Raw genomic sequence first — 19239 nt, 5'->3', positions numbered from 1 at the left:
TCTAACTGCGTAGATTTTCTGTGTGACCTTGAATGAGACCTAACCTCTCTGGGCCTTTTTTTTTTTTTTCATGTATCAAGTAGGAGAATTGTACTGGTAAGAAACTTTGGAGGTTCAGAATTCTGTTTCTCTGCTTTTTATTCAAAAGAAATTTACATCCTCATTTCTAAGATCATTATTTTTTTTCCCCAAATGAAAGTAGTATATTCTGAAAAATCTTATACCAGTATGCAACTCTGCTGGTATATGTAGAAAAGCAGTAGTTAAATCCTTGATGAATTATGGAAATAGCTTTTTCCTGTTTTATTTTTGTTTTGTTCTAAGTTGTTTCAGGAATCTTTATGGATAGGAGTTTACCATTTTTCTTTAAAACTATTTGAATATTTTAAGAATATGGTTTATACCGGATTGAAAAATTGAATACTGGGGAAATAAATGTTTCTAAAGATGTTTTTATTAATAATATGTTTTGCCTCTGTTAGGTAATGACATGTCTGCACCCCCCCCCCATCATGGAAGATAATTTTTGAATGATTCTAAAACATCAACTAGAGAGAGTCATAATTTACTTAAAGGGCCCTAATGTATTTACAGAATATATTCTGTTACTAAAAAATAATATTTGAAGAAGATAATACTTTGCTTGTTAATGGGAGTAAAACACCTTTTCACTTTACATGCAGGTACTCAAAAATTGTAAAGCAGGATGTCAGTGAATTTGAATTCTGAACGTCAGTTTGAAGATGGTAACATGTTTAGTATATAAATCTTTTCCACTCAAACTACACATTTTAATTGATAGTAACAAATATGAATAATTTTATAAAGACCTTCAAATTCTCTCAGATAATGTTAGGTTCCTTACTATTAGGAGGGCGTATTATTAAGCTGTTTGTAGAAGCAGTTTGACACATAGTGATTCTGTGTCTTTTTGCAAGTGATAGATCATTTAGTTAGAAGAATAAAACTTGAGTTTATTTAGCCCTTATCATTTACATTAAAACGTTTACAGATATTTTGGCATCACTTGGTACACTTTTTCATACTTACAGTTTTGTGTCCATTAGAAATTCATAATAGTTGACCATAATGCTTTATTTTCTCTTCCATTTTGCTATTTGATGAAAAATCATGGTCGTTTTTATGTCTTGGCAAGAGTCTACTTGAAATTTTTTAATAATGAATTTACCAATATCAAAGGAAGACATTGAGGACTATATCTAGGAAGATGACCCAAGCTGTGCCCTGCTTACCTTTTAGATTTAAGGTTGGTAAGCATGTTAACAACAGAATAGAACTGCATTCCAATGAAAGATAAATAAAAACCCAGCAGATGTAGGTTAAGACTTCTTTCACCCAAGTGTCTATATTAATAAATACATTAAGTTGGGGATTATTTCTCAGTAATGACCCAAAAAATGCTGATTGTTTCACCATTTTAGTCAGAATCATCTGTTCCTTTTTCCCCCCTTTTAATCCAAAATGTATGTTTAGATTGATGATTGACATGCCTAGTTTTACCAGGTCACAGTGCTTGAGTGTCTTAGACCATGTTCACCATTTTTCTTTTTAGCTGCCTCTGGAGATGTACAAACATACCAGATTCGCACAGCACCCACTAGCACCATTGCCCCTGGAGTAGTTATGGCATCCTCCCCAGCGCTTCCTACACAGCCCGCCGAAGAAGCTGCACGGAAGAGAGAGGTTCGCCTAATGAAGAACAGGTACATATGTTGCATTTACTGAGATTGTTGTAGGTCAGGTATGTCTTCACATTCTTCCAGATGTATGTCTTTTACATCTGCTGACAATAGGATTTTTGTGTTAAGTTTTTTTTCTGGTAGAAGTGATGGATCTTGCTAAAATTTTTGTATTTAATAAGCTACACTAATGAGATCACTAACAGGATTATGGGTTAATATTTGATCATAAAGTAGTTTTCTTTCATGCAATTTCCCCGTGAGAGGTTTAGTGCACAGTTGGCTATATATTCATTAGGCTTTAACCAACTGGCTAGGTTATTTAAAAATTGTTTCTTTTCATGAGCAGTATATTTAAAGATCAAGAGTTTCATGTCTGTATATTAAAATTAAATGTTAAATTTATTTGTAATATAGTAAGTGTATAATGGCCAATCCATGTCTTAATGAATATTACCTTTACTCAAAATAGTAACAGTTTAACACCTAAGTATCATTTGAAAATAGATGCCAGCTGGGCATGGCTCAGCAATTGAGCATTGACCTAGGATCCAGGAGATCTCGGTTCGATTCCCGGTCAGGGCACATGCCCGGGTTACGGCTCGATCCCCAATTGGGGGCGTGCAGGAGGCAGCCGATCAATGACGACTCTGACATCACTGATGTTTCTCTCTCTCTCTCTCCCTCTCCCTTCCTCTCTGAAATCTTTATAAAAGATACAAAAAAAGTAGATTAAGTCTAAGAATACCTTATAATTGACAAAATCTTAAATAGAATTAGTCTTCAACAATAAAAATGGTACATATGAAAAATTACTTCTTATAAAGTAAATTCATAGCTGTAAATGGTTTTGTCAAAAAAACCACAACAGAATAAAGTATTTTTATTTACTTATATTTACCTTAGGATTTTAATATGAGTAAAAATGTCATTTTTGCTTATAGGGAAGCAGCACGAGAGTGTCGTAGAAAGAAGAAAGAATATGTGAAATGTTTAGAAAACAGAGTGGCAGTGCTTGAAAACCAAAACAAGACACTGATTGAGGAGCTAAAAGCACTTAAGGACCTTTACTGCCACAAATCAGATTAATTTGGGATTTAAATATCACCTGTTACGGTGGACAAAGAACTGGCTTGGCCACAACCAGAAAGACAAAATAAACATTTTATTTTCTAAACATTTCTTTTTTTCTATGCGCAAAACTGCCTGAAAGCAACTACAGAATTTCATTCATTTGTGCTTTTGCATTAAACTGTGAATGTTCCTACACCTGCCTCCTCTTCTCCCCTCAAGAAATTTTCAGCACCAGGAATCATGAAGAGACTTCTGCATTTCATCCCCCACCCTCCTCAAGAAGTAATTGGTTTACTTGTAAATTGACGGGGGAAATGAGGAAAAGAAATTTTTTTTTAATGATTTCAAGGTTTGTGCTGAGCGCCTTGATTGCCTTAGGGACAGAATTACCCCAGCCTCTTGAGCTGAAGTAATGTGTGGGCCGCATGCATAAAGTAAGTAAGGTGCAATGAAGAAGTGTGATTGCCAAATTGACGTGTTTCCACATTTTCATTGTGAATTATGTAAAATCGTTAAAAGACATACCCCCTAAAGAATTTTAGTATGGTGTTGAAGAAAGTAAGAATGAATTTGGAGTGCTTTCTATGTACATTCTCTTCAATACTGAAAACTTGTCCTTGATTCTTAAAAACATTCTGTATTAACTGCAGCTCTTCCATAGGGCAGTTGTTGCTTCTTAATTCAGTTATGTATGTGTTCAACATTTTGAATACATTAAAAGAAGTAACCAACTGAATGAAAAAAGCATGGTATTTTAATTTTAAATTAAACTGAAGTAAATATAAGTACAAAGTTTGTTTTAGTTAGTACTAAATTCTTAGTGAAAAAATGCTCTACTCAAACCAGCCCTCTGAGTTATATAACAAGGTTTTTAAATAAATGTTTTTGTCATCGCCTTCAAAAATATTTATATTGTCACTCATTTACTTAAAAAATGTTTCCCAATTAAACTGTTCCCATTTGCACTTACATTATACCACCAACAGGAAAGCCTTCAAGATGTTAAGCAGAGTGGTATGTTTATAAAATGTTGTGTTGTAGAAAAATACTTATTTTAAATCTTTTCCATATTAACATACTTTAACAGAGTATCTGTAGTGAACTTTTTAATGAAGTTGTAAGGATATAGCTCTGAAAAGTACACTATTAGATATGACAAGGAAAGTAATTTTCTTCAGACATGTTCGAATGACTGCTGTACTACAGTATTTGGATTATCATTCTTGCAAACATTTGTTTTCTTCTAAAAAGGATAATTATGCTTCAGGTTTCCAATATGCTATATAGTCTTTGTCATTCTATAAAGGAGATACCTTTTTTACTCCTGACTGTAACAGTCTGTGTTGGTATGTATCATACATTGTTTCCAATACTACTTTTTAGTACTCATTTTATTCACTAAACCTGATAAATCTAAAAGTTATCCTTTAAAAGATAAGACTAAAGGAAAAATAAGTCTACGGTGGATTTTAAGAATTGGAGACTGACATAATGTTAGCTATAATTTCTCATTTGAGAAGGTTATTTCTTTTAGAAGAGAGTCTAGAAAATTAATGTTTTATATTTAGTCATGGGTTATTTTTTTAAAGTTTACTTTGTTAATGTGTTAAAATATGCAGATGGGTGTTAATTACTAGGTCCATTTTGAAAAGTAAGATTTTAAATTAATATTTTTAAATGGTATATTTTTGTTTGTAACAAACCATTGTCTTTTTTCAAGGATGAACAGAGTTTATGAAGGAGCATCATTCTAAGAATTGAGTGATGTAGTATATTTGGACAATACACCAGATTCTCAAGAAGGCTTTCAAACGACTGTAATGGTTGATGTTTATCCTGCTGAGCTAATGGGGAAAGTTATAGTGTAAAAATTATTTGTATATCAGCATAGAGATGTCATTTTCCAAAACTGGTTTAACAGAAACCAAGCAAAATCACAAATCTGTTCACCAACTAGAATTCTTTCATAATGAATCAAAATGTCAAAGTGAACATTTTGAATGTTATAAGCTTTATAAATGAAAATTGTCTAGATTTAGCAAGTTGTAAACTGAAGTTATATTTTCAAAAGTTGGAGCTTTCTGTTTAATTAGAAATTTGGTGGTCCCCATAGTCCCTGATAAATCAAGGCAGTCATTTCCATAGTAGCTGGTTGGGTTTGTAAGTTATAAAGACGGTCCTTTGTACTTTGAGGATGGTTGCACTGGTTTGAAGTCAGTTACTTAATGCTGAGGTAACATGTATTCTGTTGCTAAATCTGTTGTAGACCCTTGGAGAGACTTGAAGATTTCAGTTTATACAGATAGAAATTAAGCATCTTTTGAGCAGACTTTGTTGTTTTTTTACAAGAATTGGGGGAAAGGTGTTAGTTTTTAAGCATGCAACTTTGAGATTTTTTATTAAGAAAATGACATAATTAAAAAAAACACCTGTAGCCAAGAACATATGTGGCCATGTTACCGGTAATAATTGTTTTTTTTCTCTTCGTATTGGCCAAAAGGGAATGAAAATGTCATCATAGGAATCTGTACATATGCTACTGATTTGTCTAGAAAATAGTTTGTTATCACTTTGCAAACATAGGGCCATGTGGCACTTTTATCTATAGGACAGATTAATAAAAATGAAGTGGGAGGGGGTTTATTTTTGATATTACTCTTATTAATTTTCAAGTTTTGATAGTGTTTAACTGAAAAGTGGTTTAGAAAGGGCTAGATCCAATGTGTTCACATTAAAAAATTGATATCAGATGTAATTCTAAGTTCATTCTTTTTCAAACTCAAGTACCATATTGGCAACCATAATATTGTCATAGGTGCTCTGTTCTTTAGATATTCTTGGGGAGGGGGGGTGGCATTTGTATAATATATGTGTACATATATATATATACATACAGTATATAATCTGAAGCTCTGAGAGCTCTTAAGTCAGGAATGCTGAGTATTATAGTATATTGAGGTCAGATGAAATTTTACATTTTTGCGTGTTCTATTGCATATCTTTTGGTAGTTTCTTGGACTGCATTACTCCAGCACTCATGATTGATTTTTGTCTTTAATTTTCTTCCAAGTGTTTTTTGTTTTGTTTTGTTAGTTTTCTTTGGCTTGATACTTTTAAATATGTTACTAGTCACTTGAAAACTCCCCTCCACCCCCCAAAGTATTTGGTTTTTATGCTTTGTCTCTGGCAGCTATAACAGTGGTAAGAACATTTTAAAGGTAACTTTTAAGAGGTACCACTGATATTTCAGAAATCATCCTGGGGGAGGAATTTCGGTATTTTCATTTGAGCAGGGATTTTGTCAGAAAATGTGTTTTGATGGTAGGTCAGCAGCAGTGCTAGTATCTGAAAGCACAATACCAGCCAGACAGGCTGTCCAATCAGAAGTCATCTGGCTGAAGTTTATCTCTGTCTCTCAGGCCTAATCCCTACTATCATTTTGACCATTTGGGTGACATGTGGAATCATACAAAGGCTTAGGAAGAAACAAGTTTGTTTAAACCAGGATGCTTTTACTTACTTGAAGTGACTTCAATCTAGATTTCTCCTTTTTATTTTTAATATATTTTAAATTCTGTGATCAGCTACAGTCAGCATAAATTCGTCTCTATTTTGAAGATCAAAAAGGCTGCTTCATTTTGCAGGATTAAATAAAGTTTATATCTTAAAGTTAAGATTTTGAATTAAAGTGCGTTTTAGAAACAGTGGTTATATACCTTTTCAGTTATTTTCAAGGGGCTTTATTTTATTGCCTTTGTAGCCCTGAAAACTGGTGGTATATTGTTTCCCATGACTTAATACAAAAGTTGTATATTTGTCTGGATTGTATTTACATTATATTGTTTGTAAATGTTTGGTGTAACTTGCACTTTTAAAAATGACCCAGTTTGGTGTTAGCAACTTGAGAAATTCCCGCATCAATTAATTGTCAACAGGCTTTTTATGTCTTTCTCCTTTCTTCAAATAATGGGACTTCTTTTAAATGAAACTTTTCATTGATTGAAATATTTTAGCACCTAAAGGATAGCCTTGTAATTGTAAAAGAAAAACATTAAGAAATTAAATTTGACCAGCCCTGTTAGAAGATGGGCTGGACCCTTATTCTTTTTCATCATGGATAGAGATAGACAGAAAAGCAACTCAAGTGAGAATTTCCAGCTTTGAAGGATACTTGTCCTCACCTCGACATTAATACTGTCTGTAGGATTCCGATGTCCGTGGATATGTCCAGAATGGTAAGAGAATTTTCAAGGCAATTATTGTCATAGTGGAGACCACATGTATTCATTTGACTAAATTTATTTCACTTAAAATTGGCCTTGTTAACATCAAAGAGATGCTGCCTAAATTTGACTGATTTAGATGAGGGAGAAAGTGAAGTGTGCTTTAGTAAGCCTGTAGGTGAAGAGTTGTGGGGTAAATTTGCTCACTCAGTTGTACAAAGCACAACTAGAACTTTGAGTGGCTTACCTACATCTTGAATATTTTTAATGTTGATGTGTTGACTTTTTTAAGTTGACTGCACAGTCACTGTATGTACTAGGAACTGGTTTCCTTGACTTTCTAGAATCAATGGTGAAGAGAGGCACTAATCCCTGCGGGATTGAACATGTCCTGAAGCTGAGTCAGTATGGAAGAATTTCAAATAAATCAAACAGGGTGCTGAAGTTCCATCTGTCTCATGCTTAGGACAAGTTCTTACTGATTAGTGAATGTAGCTTAAGCCTTTGTATGTGTCCTCAGGGGCAGACAGACTTCAAGAGGGACCAGATAACGATTGAATGGAGGGATTATATTTCAGGTGTTTTAGCTTGAAATTTATTTTTTAAAAAAATTAAAATATTAAAAAAAAAATAGAACAAAGCCTGTGAAGCAAAATTGATGTAAAACAGGCAGAGTTGTTTAGCACAGAGAGAAAATATTGACCTGTCTGCATTCTGGTACTGTGGGTGCAGGTCCTAGCTTGGTATAACATGATACATTTTTAATTCTCACCAGCAAGAAAAAGGAAAATGTACAATCTTCAGGAAATGTGTTTGAAAAGGGTCAAATAGTAGGAAATTCAAATGTTACCTACTTTATACAGGCATTATTTAATCCTTTCTACAGAAGTATAGCATTTCCAAGCTTCTGTCTTGAGAAACATCTCAGAGCTGTGACAGTAAGTCTGAGATAGTTGAAAAATTGGTAGGGAAGGAAGAAAATCCCTGTAGATTGATCTTACGTTAGTCGGCCAAGTGATACGATCTAGCATTGTGTTTGGGAGGTTTTATTTTCTTACGTTTTTAAAATTGAATTGGTAAATGCTTTATAGACATAATTTTATCCAGGTGCCACTCCAATTTGTGTGTGTAATAAAATTATTTATATTAAAAATGGGAAATAATTTGTCAACATATTTCTGTGATTATTGATTTATTGGGGGTGGTAAAGAAGAGTGCTAGTTAGCAGTTTTCCATGTCAAGTTGTCTCTGACTAATGTGTCCACGTCAGTTGTCATCCCCACCCCAAAAAGGAATTATGCGTAACCTAGATGTATCACTTGAAACTTTTTAGAAACAATAATCAGGGAAGTTCCTAGAGAGAAAGGTGTTTGCTTTTTTTTTTTTTTTTGGTTTTCCCTTGAGGATTGGGGTAACAAATACCTCCCCCCAAAATTATCAGCACAAAACAGGGTATTGATTTTCAACTCTGATGTTGCTACTGGAGTTGAATACTAAATAAAGAACTATAATGAGGAAAATGCATTTCTAGTACAATTTCCTACATTCTAGAAACATCCCTGTTTTAATTTTTTTACATAAATCTTTTTGTGCTTTATCTGTGTAAAGAAAAAATGTACTGAGTTATAAAGCATTGTATTAACACTATGTACATATTAGCTGCTTTGTGTTCCGAATGGTAGCATTGCTTTGTATATTAAAGTGATCCTTGTGAATTTGTGAAATATTGTCATAAAGTGCTTTTTCTTACTGTAATCTTTGTGGTAAAAACTGTCATAATGCCCTTTTACACACATTTATGTGCAGTCACATAAACATGCTTTTAAAAACTCTAAGTCTCTTTTTTTGGGATGGGACCTTTGTATCTTGGTTTTTGCTAATAGTGTTAAATCTTTTTTTTCCCTTTGACTTGGGTTTATTGCTTTTGTTAAATGAGCAAAAGTTACGCTGGAATATATCATAGGCTTGTGTTGCACAGCAACAGAAAACTAATTCAAGCAACAAGAACATATCTTCAGTTAGTTTCACTGTCTTCCTAATTTTTAGCACAAGATCTTTTTGTTCAGTAAGATTGAACAGTGCCTATTTGGAGATGTCACTGAGACAACTAAGGGGAGACATATGACTAGCTGTCTCAATGTCATAAAATTCATGTTTGTATTGGAACAGTAAGAATTGATTTCTCAGGTCCCCTTATAATCTGAAGCTCTGTGATCATATAAAAGGAGGGAGTGTGGTTAATCTGCTCTTTGCTTAAAGCATAAGAATAAAAGACTCATACTATTGATTCCGTTTCAGAAAATAGCAGTTGCATTTATTCTAAAGTACTTATAAATTGTCATGATGTTTATGAAGTCTGTTACACCTGCCACTGTATTAAAGGAATTATCTGACTTTCAGTCTTTTGTTTTCCTCTACAAAGAGTGGCCACATAATTATACAAACAGACACTTCTGAGAGTGAAAGGTGATAGGGACAATAGGCAGAAACCAGGGTTACCCTACTTACCAGCCACAGTCAGGTGCTTGGATGGATCTCCAATAAGAAAGCACCAAGTGCTCTTGCTTTTGCTGTCACTCGCTCATTTACAACTTGAGCCTTAAGCTCCAGACTCAGTTTATCACCTCCACTCAGGTTGTAAAACATGGATCCAAAGCAAAACTTAACTTCTCCTCTACATCTGTCCTTCCTTTACCTGTTTCCTCCTATCGATGACGCCACTGTCCACTACAGTGCTTAAGCCAGAAACCCAGGAGAGCACTGCCTTGATAGTGTTAGCCTTCGTCCCATTGTGCATTTTAATTTCTCTACATCTTTCTTACGCACATTGACCAAACTGGGACTTAGAATTCTAATGGCCTAACAAGTGAAGAGGAAAGGAAATTTCCAGGAGTTTGAGTGCTATTTTTTTGATTGAGGTACAATTCACATAACAAAATCCACCGTTTTAAAGTGAGCAACTCAGTGGCATTTAGTGCATTCACAATGTATCTAGTTCCAAAACATTTTCATCACTAAAATAAAACCCCATACCCATTAGAGTTATTCTTCATTTCCCCCTCCCTCCAGCCTCTGGCAACCAGCAGTCTCTGTTTCTATAGAAGTTACCTATTCTTTATAATTCATATAAGTAGAATGTTTCTTTCACTTAACATGTTTTTGAGGTCCCTCCACATTATAGCATTAATCAGGACTTCATTCCTGTTTATGGCTGAATAGTATTCCATTATATATATGCCATTTTATTCACCTGTTGATGGATATTTGCATTATTTCCACTTTTTGCCGATTGTGAGTAGTGCTGCTAGGAACATTCATGTGCAAGTATTTGAGTCCCTGCTTTCAATTCTTTGGGGTATATACACCAGGAGTGGAATTGCTGGTTCATGTGGTAGTTATTTAACTTTTTGAGGAACTGCCAAACTTCCTCAGCAGCTGTACCATTTTACATTCTTAACAGTGAAGTACAAGGTTTCCAATTTCTCCATGTGCTGGCCAACACTTGGCATTTTACTTTTTAAAATATAACCATACTCATGGGTGTGAAGTATCATCATGGTTTTGATCTACAGTTCCTTAATGATTTATGTTTAGCATCTTTTCATGTTTGTTGGCCATTTGTGTATCTTGTTTGGAGAAATGTCTGTTCAAGTCCTTTCCTAATTTTTAATGTTCTTTTTTTTCTGTTGAGTTTCATGAGTTTCTTATATATTCTGGATATTAGACCCTTCCCAGGTAAAATGGTTTGCAAATATTTTCTCCCATTCTCAGTTTTCTTTTCACTTTCATAATAATGTCATTCTTACTATTTTTTAACTCCATTTTTTTAAAGTGATATGTACATTTGGAAAAAAATAAACTACAAATGAACAAGCCACAAGAGGGAGCAGTATGGGATTCAGAAACAACACAAATCAAATCTCAGACTTCGCTTTAATGTTATTGAGTTCCAGAGAGCAAAATGTCTAAAAAGTCACAGCAGTGGGACAAAGTTTGTTCCTCAAGAACCTTTGGTTGGACTTTTTGTACAGTAAGCCATTTATTTCATTAAGCATGCTTAGCTTCCCTGGCTAAGACCTTAATTGACACATAATGACATTCTTATAAATGATAGCCAGCTACAAGCCCTCCCTCTGGTTTCTCTTCTGTGCTTTGTAAACATGTACATCTTTTTCAGGATCATAGTGAACCTTACTCACAGTAAATCGCCTCTCCAGCATCGCTAGGAAGTTGTTATCCCGCTCATAGCGAATTCGACAGGCTAAAAGAATCACGGAGTGGCTGCCACAGAGATGTGCCAACGTTTGAAGAAGGTCTGTGAACGTTTCTTCTAAATATATGATGTCAGCTCCAAGTATCAGGTCAAATTCTCCAGGTGAAAAACTCCCCAAATTCTGTCCCCAGGTCAGCTCCTTAACAACCGCTTTGGGTTGTATGTGGAGAGGTAGGTTGGCTTGAACGTTTGATTTAAGAAATTCTAGTGCTACTTTTCGATCCGTAATAGTCACGCGAGCACCTAGAGTGTGGGGCAGACAGAAAGTAATGGGCACATCAGTGCAACTAATAGGTAGCCAGGTCAAGTTAAATGGCAGGGTGTCTGTAAATATCCCACCTGATACGCAGATCATGCCCTTCACGGGTGATTGCAGTTGATTAGAACAATGACCAGTAGCTCCTTCTGTACTGTGTACTAGTAAAAGTGAACCTTATAAAATGCAGGGTCCCCAAGTGACAATAAGCTGAGGTTTCTCAATTCTTTAGGCAGAGCTGGCCCACCCCCAAAAGGTATCTACCACTATGTTTCACTCATTAGATCACAGTCTTCAAGTCAGCAGCCTTCAGGGTAAAATGGAATCCAACAATGAAAAATCTGGGAGCACACGATTATGAAGATGACAAGACACCAAAATCAGGGAAGGGCTTTAAAGCTTTAAAAAGAATCAGGGACTAAAGCTTTAAAAAGAATCAAGGCATGCTCAACCACCGTGGCTCAGCGGCTGAGCATCGACCTAGGATCCAGGAGATCACGGTTCCATTCCTGGTCAGGGCACATGCCCAGGTTGCGGGCTCCATCCCCACTAGGGGGTGTGCAGGAGGCAGCCGATCAATGACTGATCATTGATGTTTCTCTCTCCCTGTCCCTCTCTCTGAAACCAATAGAGATATATTTTTAAAAAAAAGTTAACATGTATATATATATATTTTGAAAAAAAAGAATCGAGATTGGCTACTAAGAAACCCTAGTCTGCTTCTCCTTATGCTGTTATAAAGCAGCCAACCTATATGTATTTATGTTTATACATATAGAGAGGGAGAGCGAGAGAAATGGTAAACTTAGAAATTACTAGATTGTAGTGTGTTCTCTCAGGAGCACGCCCATGCCTTTCCCTCTCCTCCCCCCCAAGCCTGTTACCTTTGCCTCTTTCTCCCCTGAGCTCCAATGGCCCTTTCTTTTGCCTCTGTTGAGCCTACGCAGCCCAGCTGCTCACTTCTACTACCTCTGTAACTTTCTAAATAAACTTTCTTATAATTTGAAAAAAAAAGAAATACCAGATTGTATTAAAGTACTGTAGGTTAAAATTGAAAGCATGTCCTCCACGTGCTGTTTCTACATCGAGTATAAAATTAATGAGGCAATAGTTTATTAATCTCTTACGGGTTTTTACTGTGAGCAAAGGAGTCAATTTTTTGAACCAATATATCTGAGAGAGGCTGAACCCTTAAAATGAAGCAACCACACAAGGTCAGCCCTGAAACAACTTGTCTGCATTATTGTAACAATGTAACATGTATAGTCCCGTTTGATTTGGGCCCTGTAAATTCCAAAATTTAAAATTCTGTTTCATTCTTTCATAAAATTCCCATTCACATCCCCCTTCAGGTTGATCTTCCCGGGGAACCCCCACGGGACTCCAGAGGAGCTATGGGAAGCACCATTTCAGAAGCAGCTGACACTTGATGTCCCTTATTTTGACCTGTAACGCTAGGTTAGGGCAGTATGTAATTCAGTCTGACATTTACAGTCCTGACTGTGAGACGGTGAAAGCGTTCCAGTCGTCCGCTGTTACAAGCATGGGCCTACCACTCTGTTCCTTGCTGGGCAGCGTGCTACCTGGCGCGGTGAACTCAGTGATCTTTTCATCTCCTGATAATGCAAATCACAGACAGCCTTTTCCTGGTTTGACTCAGAACTTTATCTCTGGATTTCTTAACAGTCACAGAGCACTATGGCAGTATGGAGCGATCTAGTCATTTGCATATCATCTCGGGGTTCGTTTTAATAGTTCTTAGAGGTAGACCTCCTCTAATGCCTGTCTCGGACCTGCCCGGTGTTCCAGGAGTCTTACTAGGATCCTGATGTCAGCGGACCATTCCCCTGGGACATCTATCAATTCTACAGACTTATTCGAGTCGCTACAACCAGCCATGGGACAAAAACCCCCATCCTCAGAGACCTTACATTCAAGTGAGGAGACAGACGATCAGAGGTTTTTAAAAAGAATATCCATCCTGAATGTTAGAGATATGCACTAACGAAAGAGAGACATCAGGAAAGAGAGACATGAAATGTCAGAAAGTAAGGGAGGCAGGCGTGAAGCTTTAGACTGGGTAGAGGGGAGGGGAAGGCCCGAAGGGAGAGGGAGTAGGGGGGGGGAATGTGCCTGGGCGACAGGAGCGCGAGTGCAGAGGCCTCGAGGGAAGGGGAGCCTCGGGGGCTGGAATGAGCGCCTGAGGTGCAGATGGTCGGAGGTGAGCCCACAAAAGTAACAGAAAGGAAGCGGGTCATGGAGGGCCTCCTCGGACTTGTTTTGAAAAGGCTTTCTGGATGAAAGGATTAAGAAGCACAAATCGATAGTTACGAAACAGTCACAGGGATGTCAGAACATAGGAAATACAGTCAGTGATACTGTAGAGAGGAGGCCAACACCATGATCCAGGTGGAGGCTGTAACCACCCGACACCTCCAAACAGCCCAGCCCAAGTAAGCGCTCCCTGGCTCGCGGGAACCACCCCCCACCACTCACTGAGCTTGATCACCCAAATGTCCATGCCTGTGCTGCTGTTTTGGGCTTTTCTTTGTTGGTTTGGGGAGAGGGGTACAGAAGATATCTTAAGTGTCTTTTTTTTATATATGTTTTTATTGATTTCAGAAAGCGGAAGGGACAGGGAGAGATAAAAACATCAATGATAAAGAGTCATTGATCGGCTGCCTCCACCATGCCTCCTACTGGGGACTGAGCCTGAAACCGGGGTACGTGCCCTGACCAGGAATTGAACCGTGACCTCCTGGTTCATAGGCTGACGCTCAACCACTGAGCCATGCAGCCGGGCTGAGTATTTACTTTGTGCCAGTCAATGCACTAACAGATTTCCACACACTCCCGTTGGCTCTTCAGTGTGCAATGAATGCAATGATTTATTTTGTAGGGAAACTGCAGTTCAGAAGTTAAGCGACTTACCCAAGGCCACACAGCTAGTAGAAGTTAAAAGACATGTCAAGCCCTGGCCTGTGTCGCTCCGTGGTTAGCGTCAGCCCACGCACCAAAGGGTTGAGGATTTGATTCCGGTCAAGGGCATACACATGGGTGGCAGGTTCAACCCCCCGGCCCTGGTTGGGGCGCGTGCAGCAGGCAACCAATCTGTGTCTCTCTCTCACACTGATGTTTCTCTCTCCGTCTCTCTCTGCCCCCTTCTCTCCCTCCCTTCCACTCTCTCTAAAAATCAATAGAAATTGTATCCTCAGTGAGGATTAACCAAAAAAAAAAGACATGTCAAAACCAAATATAGCCCTGCCGTGCGTGGCTCAGCGGTTGAGCCTCGACCTAGGATCCAGGCGATCAGGGTTTGAGTCCCGGTCAGGGCACATGCCCGGGTTGTGGGCTCGATCAATGACTCTCTCATCATTGATGTTTCTGTCTCTCTCTCTCCCTCTCCTTTCCTCTCTTGGAAATCAATAAAGATATATTTTAAAAAAAACAAAAAACAAATATAATTTTAAACCTACGCGCTTTACCACAGTAACACGTTGCTGCGCCAGCCAGTGAAGTTTGCATGAAGCCCCTGTTTTCTGAAGAAAACAGAAGAAACCTCATGTCCCCTCCCAGTTAACTCCTCTCTTAACAGCAGAGAGAAGTTGGTGTTGTGGGAAGAAGACAACTTGGGTCGGCAGGGCGTGGCTCAGCGGTTGAGCATCGACCTAGGATCCAGGCGACTGCAGTTTGATTCCCGGTCAGGGCACATGCCCCGGTTGCGGGCATGCAGGAGGCAGCCGATCAACGACTCTCTCATCATTGATGTTTCTATCTCCCTCCCTCCCTCTCCCTTCCTCTTTCTGAAATCAATAAAAATATATTTTTTAAAAAAAAAGATGTCAGTACAAACCATAGCAGGGCCAACCCTTCCTAAAAGACAAAAACCATTTTCCTTAGCAATGAAGGAAAAAGACTGTCTGCTCTACCTACGTCACAAGGTTAAATCCGATAGTGTATGGGACAGCACCTAAACTATAAAAATAAAACTATGTACCTGAATGAGATAGTTCTCTCTGAAATAAAGTCACCTTCAGGTCATATTATCAGCATCGTAAAATTGAAAGGGGCAAAGCAATCTCCCATGAGAAGTATAAATAACAGGATGAGAGAGAGAGAACTTAGCCTTGCTGGAGTTAAGAGCACCAGCAGCTGGCCCGTAACTCATAATAAGTACAGGGGAAAGAAAAATAATCCAGTAGGGAAAACGAGCAATGGGTTTTACATCAAGAAAACAGAAAATGCGCCTCTGGATGACCTCCACTCACAAAGGAGTGAGCTAATAATGTGTCACACTCACCCAGCAGGGCGGCCACTATGCCCACCAGCCCCGTGCCAGCACCCAGCTCCACAGCAGAGCAGCCCCGGAGCTCCACAGCTCCCATCTCCAGATACGTGGAAAGAACGACAGCCTGAGTCAAAACACAGGGTTAAGATGAAGGTCAACAAGTGCTCCAGGAGCTGAAGGGTTTCAAGTAGGCTCTGCGCTGGCAGAAGACATCGCACACCCCTCTGCCACTGCAAGGTTCAATTCCCAGGTGAGCAACATACAGACCTCAGCTGCCGTTGGGGTAACCTCCTAGAGCAAGCCTCACACCCTGGCCGAAGAAGAGCTGCCCCAGGCCCTAGCAAAAGCCCTAAAGGCCCTAACAGTGGTCCACGACCCTGCCCGCACAAGAAAGGGTCCTGCTGAATCTGAGAAGATTCCTTTCTTGTGTCACTGCTTTTCACTCAAGGCTTACAAAACTACTCTGGCAGAACTGACATGGACAGTCTCTGATTTTGCTTAAGGGACTGTCCAGTTTCTAAACCAAGCTCGTCAGCAAGGCCACAGCGTCCCCCAGAGGGAAAAAGCGGAGCAGCACCCAAGGCCCCAAGAGCTGCATTCCTCCCTGTGGCATCCCTGAAAGTCATCACCCCGAAGCAGCCCTCACCATACATTACTGGGCATCCAAAGGTAAGCTTTAACCAAATGTTGGATTCTTGATGTGTGAGTTAGCATTTGCATACAATTCTACAGAAGCACTGTATACTGCTAACGTAATCTTAAAATAGTTTGTTTTCATGGCCACATACTATTACTGTAATTAGCACTTCCTCTTCTTGGTGAGCATTTAGGAGGCTCACCCATTCCTCACTATTATGTATCTTTATTACCTGGTCTAGGAATACTTTTTATGTAGCTACCTTACACTAGATTCCCTGAAGGATAACTGGGTTAGAATACATTGATTTTTATTCCTAAATGTTCTTCCAACTTCCCTAATACAATGCAAAACTGTAAAATTGTATCCATGCCAAGCATTTATCCAACAAATGAGTTCCCACTGAATCCCGGGTGTGGGGCTAGATGCTGAGGGCAAGTCACTGTCACAAGCAGCAGACGACAGTGCTGGGAGAGGAAGAAGTAAAAAAGCAATTATGGTATATTTGGGGACCATTACAACTATGAAAAGAAAACACATGGCTGGCTGGCGTGGCTCAGTGGTTGAGCATCGACCTAGGATCCAGAAGATCAGGGTTCGATTCCCAGTCGGGGCACATGCCCTGGTTGCGGGCTGGATCCCCAGTCGGGGGTGTGCAGGAGGCAGCGGATCAAAACCCTCATGGTTGACGTTTCTCTCTCCCTCTCCCTTCCTCTCTTGGAAATCAATAAAGATGTATTTTAAAAACAAAACATGATCTTCACTTTGGGCATTGCCATTTTATAATATTCTTTGTACGATATTTTAATTTCCCTCAACTTTCCTTTACTCGCCCTTAAAATGCCATCGACTTCCGGGAACACGAGCAGGAGAGTGACTCCAATGGGAGGGGCTGGGGTAATGAAAATATTGTACAATTGAGCACGGCGATGGTTTCGCCACTCTGAATTTACTTTAAAAAAAAAAAATCACTTGTACGCTTTAGGTGAAATGTACAGTATATGAATTATATCGCAATAGAGCTGTTCTTTTATTTTTGAAAACAGAGACCAGCCCCGCCCCCCTCGCGGGTGCCCCCGGACCCGCGCGCCCGGCTCACCGCGTCCCAGACCACCGCGGCCACGCCCAGCTGCCGCCAGTCCTGCCGGATCCGGACCGTGTGGTTCGCGAAGCGGAAGGTGGCAAGAGGCCTGTGGAATTTCTGCAGCCCCACTCCGGCCTCCTCATAGGGCACCAGGGCCATTTCGGCTGTGCCAGCTGCCTGCTCCCACACCTGCTGGGCAAAACAATCCTCGCGCTCTGGCCGGAAACGCGCGCTCGTGTGGCCCCGAACGCTCGCTAAGGTCGTTTGATCGGTTTAAAAGCAGCAGCAGACGGGGACAGCGCCCGTCTAATTCCGTTTACGTGGCTCTTCGCCGTGTGGGAGTGAGCGCCGGCCCTGCAGTCTCGCCGAGGGCTGTCCTCGGGCGCAGCCGCGAGCGGCCCGGCGCCCGCGAGAGGCGCCCGCACTCCCTGAGGTGGGGGCGGCCGCTCCCCGACTCCCGGGCCGCGGGGCTCGCAGCGCCCGCCCGGCGTCGGGTTGGTTCCGGTGTTGCCGCCACCCCTCCAAAGAGGGGCGCTCCCTGGCGACGGCCCTGGACCCTCGCCTGCGCCTCAACTGTTAACGGCGCGACGGGCCGACTCCGGAGGCCGCCGGATGTGTACGCAGGGCGCCCTCCATCCGAGGCGGCGTGAAAGGCTCCCGAGGCTTCCGCGTCGCTCGCAGGCCTCGCCGGGCCCCCACACCTGCCGCCGCCCGCCCCTCCCCAGCGCGCACCCCGGGGCTCCGGGAACCGGCGGCGTGGGGATGGGCGACGAGGGGGTCCACAGGGCACCTCGGGACCCCCGACCGAGCTGGACGCCCACCCACCCGAGTGCCGGGAGCCGCCTGCAGGAGGGCCGAGGGTGCGCCCAGGACGCCCCGGAGGGCGGCCCCGCCGCTACTTACAGCGCCGGAGGCGGCCGCGTGGTGCGCGCCGCGCCTTCCCCGCCCCCGGGCCCGCGGCGGAAACCACCCGCCCGGAGGACGCGCGAGCGGGGCGGGCGGGCCGAGGGGCGGGCCGAGGGGCGGGCGGGCCGCGGGGCGGTGCTTCTGGCTCCTCGCAGCCTTGGGGACCGGTGCTTGGCGGGGGGGGGCTGTGCCCACGCGCGTGCTACGGGGGCCGGGCTGGGGCGGGTGGGCGGCCCTTACCCAGTGGGTCTCCAGGGTACTGGGGCTGCCAGGAGGGTTTCCCCGCGCCCAGGGCAGCGCTGGCGGGGCACACGGGCCCTGCAGACGGGGTGAGAGAAGCCACCGACCTCCACTTTTCTGTCCACGTGCTCGCTCTCCGTGCTCTTGTTTTATTATTATTATTAAATATGTTTTTATTGATTTCAGAGAGGGGAAGGGAGAGGGAGGGAGAGAGAAACATCAATGATGAGAGTCACCGATAGGCTGCCACCTGCGCTGGGGATGGAACCTGAAACCCGGGCATGTCCCAGCGGGAATCCAGCCGCGCTCTCCAGGTCCCGGGTCCACAGGTCCGCGCGCAGCCACCGAGCCACCGGCCGGGCTCTTGTTTTTTCGTTTGCGTGCCTGCTTGTTTTAGCTGTGTAGGTGGCGCGTTAGCTGGTGTAGGAGGAAGTGCGCTCCGAAGACTGCGTGGTCACCCGTTCCTACGCGAGTCACCAAAGCGAGGTCCAAAGCGGTGGGGTAATGGCCACGCCCTTACCTGGCGCGCGAACGCGTGGCCCGCGCTCGGCGCCCGCG

At 41.4% G+C, this 19239-nt stretch overlaps 2 protein-coding genes across 9 annotated transcripts in view; one reads left to right on the top strand and one right to left on the bottom strand.

The window, feature by feature from the left end:
* Positions 1–8400, top strand: part of CREB1 (cAMP responsive element binding protein 1) — a 47067-nt gene extending 38667 nt beyond the window's left edge. For 5 of the 8 annotated variants that reach the window (XM_081143249.1, XM_081143248.1, XM_081143247.1 and 2 more), the window contains 2 exons: positions 1574–1724; positions 2645–8400. In XM_081143249.1, the coding sequence (XP_080999375.1) occupies positions 1574–1724; positions 2645–2789 (296 nt within the window). In that variant the 3' untranslated portion in view covers positions 2790–8400. Of the gene's footprint in view, positions 1–683; positions 747–1573; positions 1725–2644 lie in introns of all 8 variants that reach the window. The other 3 variants (XR_013999222.1, XR_013999223.1, XM_081143251.1) reach the window with 3 other exon arrangements.
* A 2511-nt stretch (positions 8401–10911) lies between these two features.
* METTL21A (methyltransferase 21A, HSPA lysine) lies at positions 10912–18524 on the bottom strand. Its single transcript, XM_081143252.1, has 4 exons — positions 18439–18524; positions 17551–17724; positions 15827–15938; positions 10912–11513 (listed from the first exon to the last, which is right to left on the bottom strand). Exons 2-4 carry the CDS (start codon positions 17692–17694, stop codon positions 11116–11118), a joined length of 654 nt encoding a protein of 217 aa, XP_080999378.1. The 5' UTR covers positions 17695–17724; positions 18439–18524; the 3' UTR covers positions 10912–11115.
* Positions 18525–19239: the final 715 nt, after the last annotated feature.

The sequence above is a fragment of the Miniopterus schreibersii genome (genome assembly GCF_964146895.1).
Source record: "Miniopterus schreibersii genome assembly, chromosome: 7".
In the NCBI taxonomy this organism is placed as follows: Eukaryota; Metazoa; Chordata; class Mammalia; order Chiroptera; family Miniopteridae; genus Miniopterus; species Miniopterus schreibersii.
Note: the sequence above shows the minus strand (reverse complement) of the source record. Positions and strands in the feature narration are given on the sequence as shown.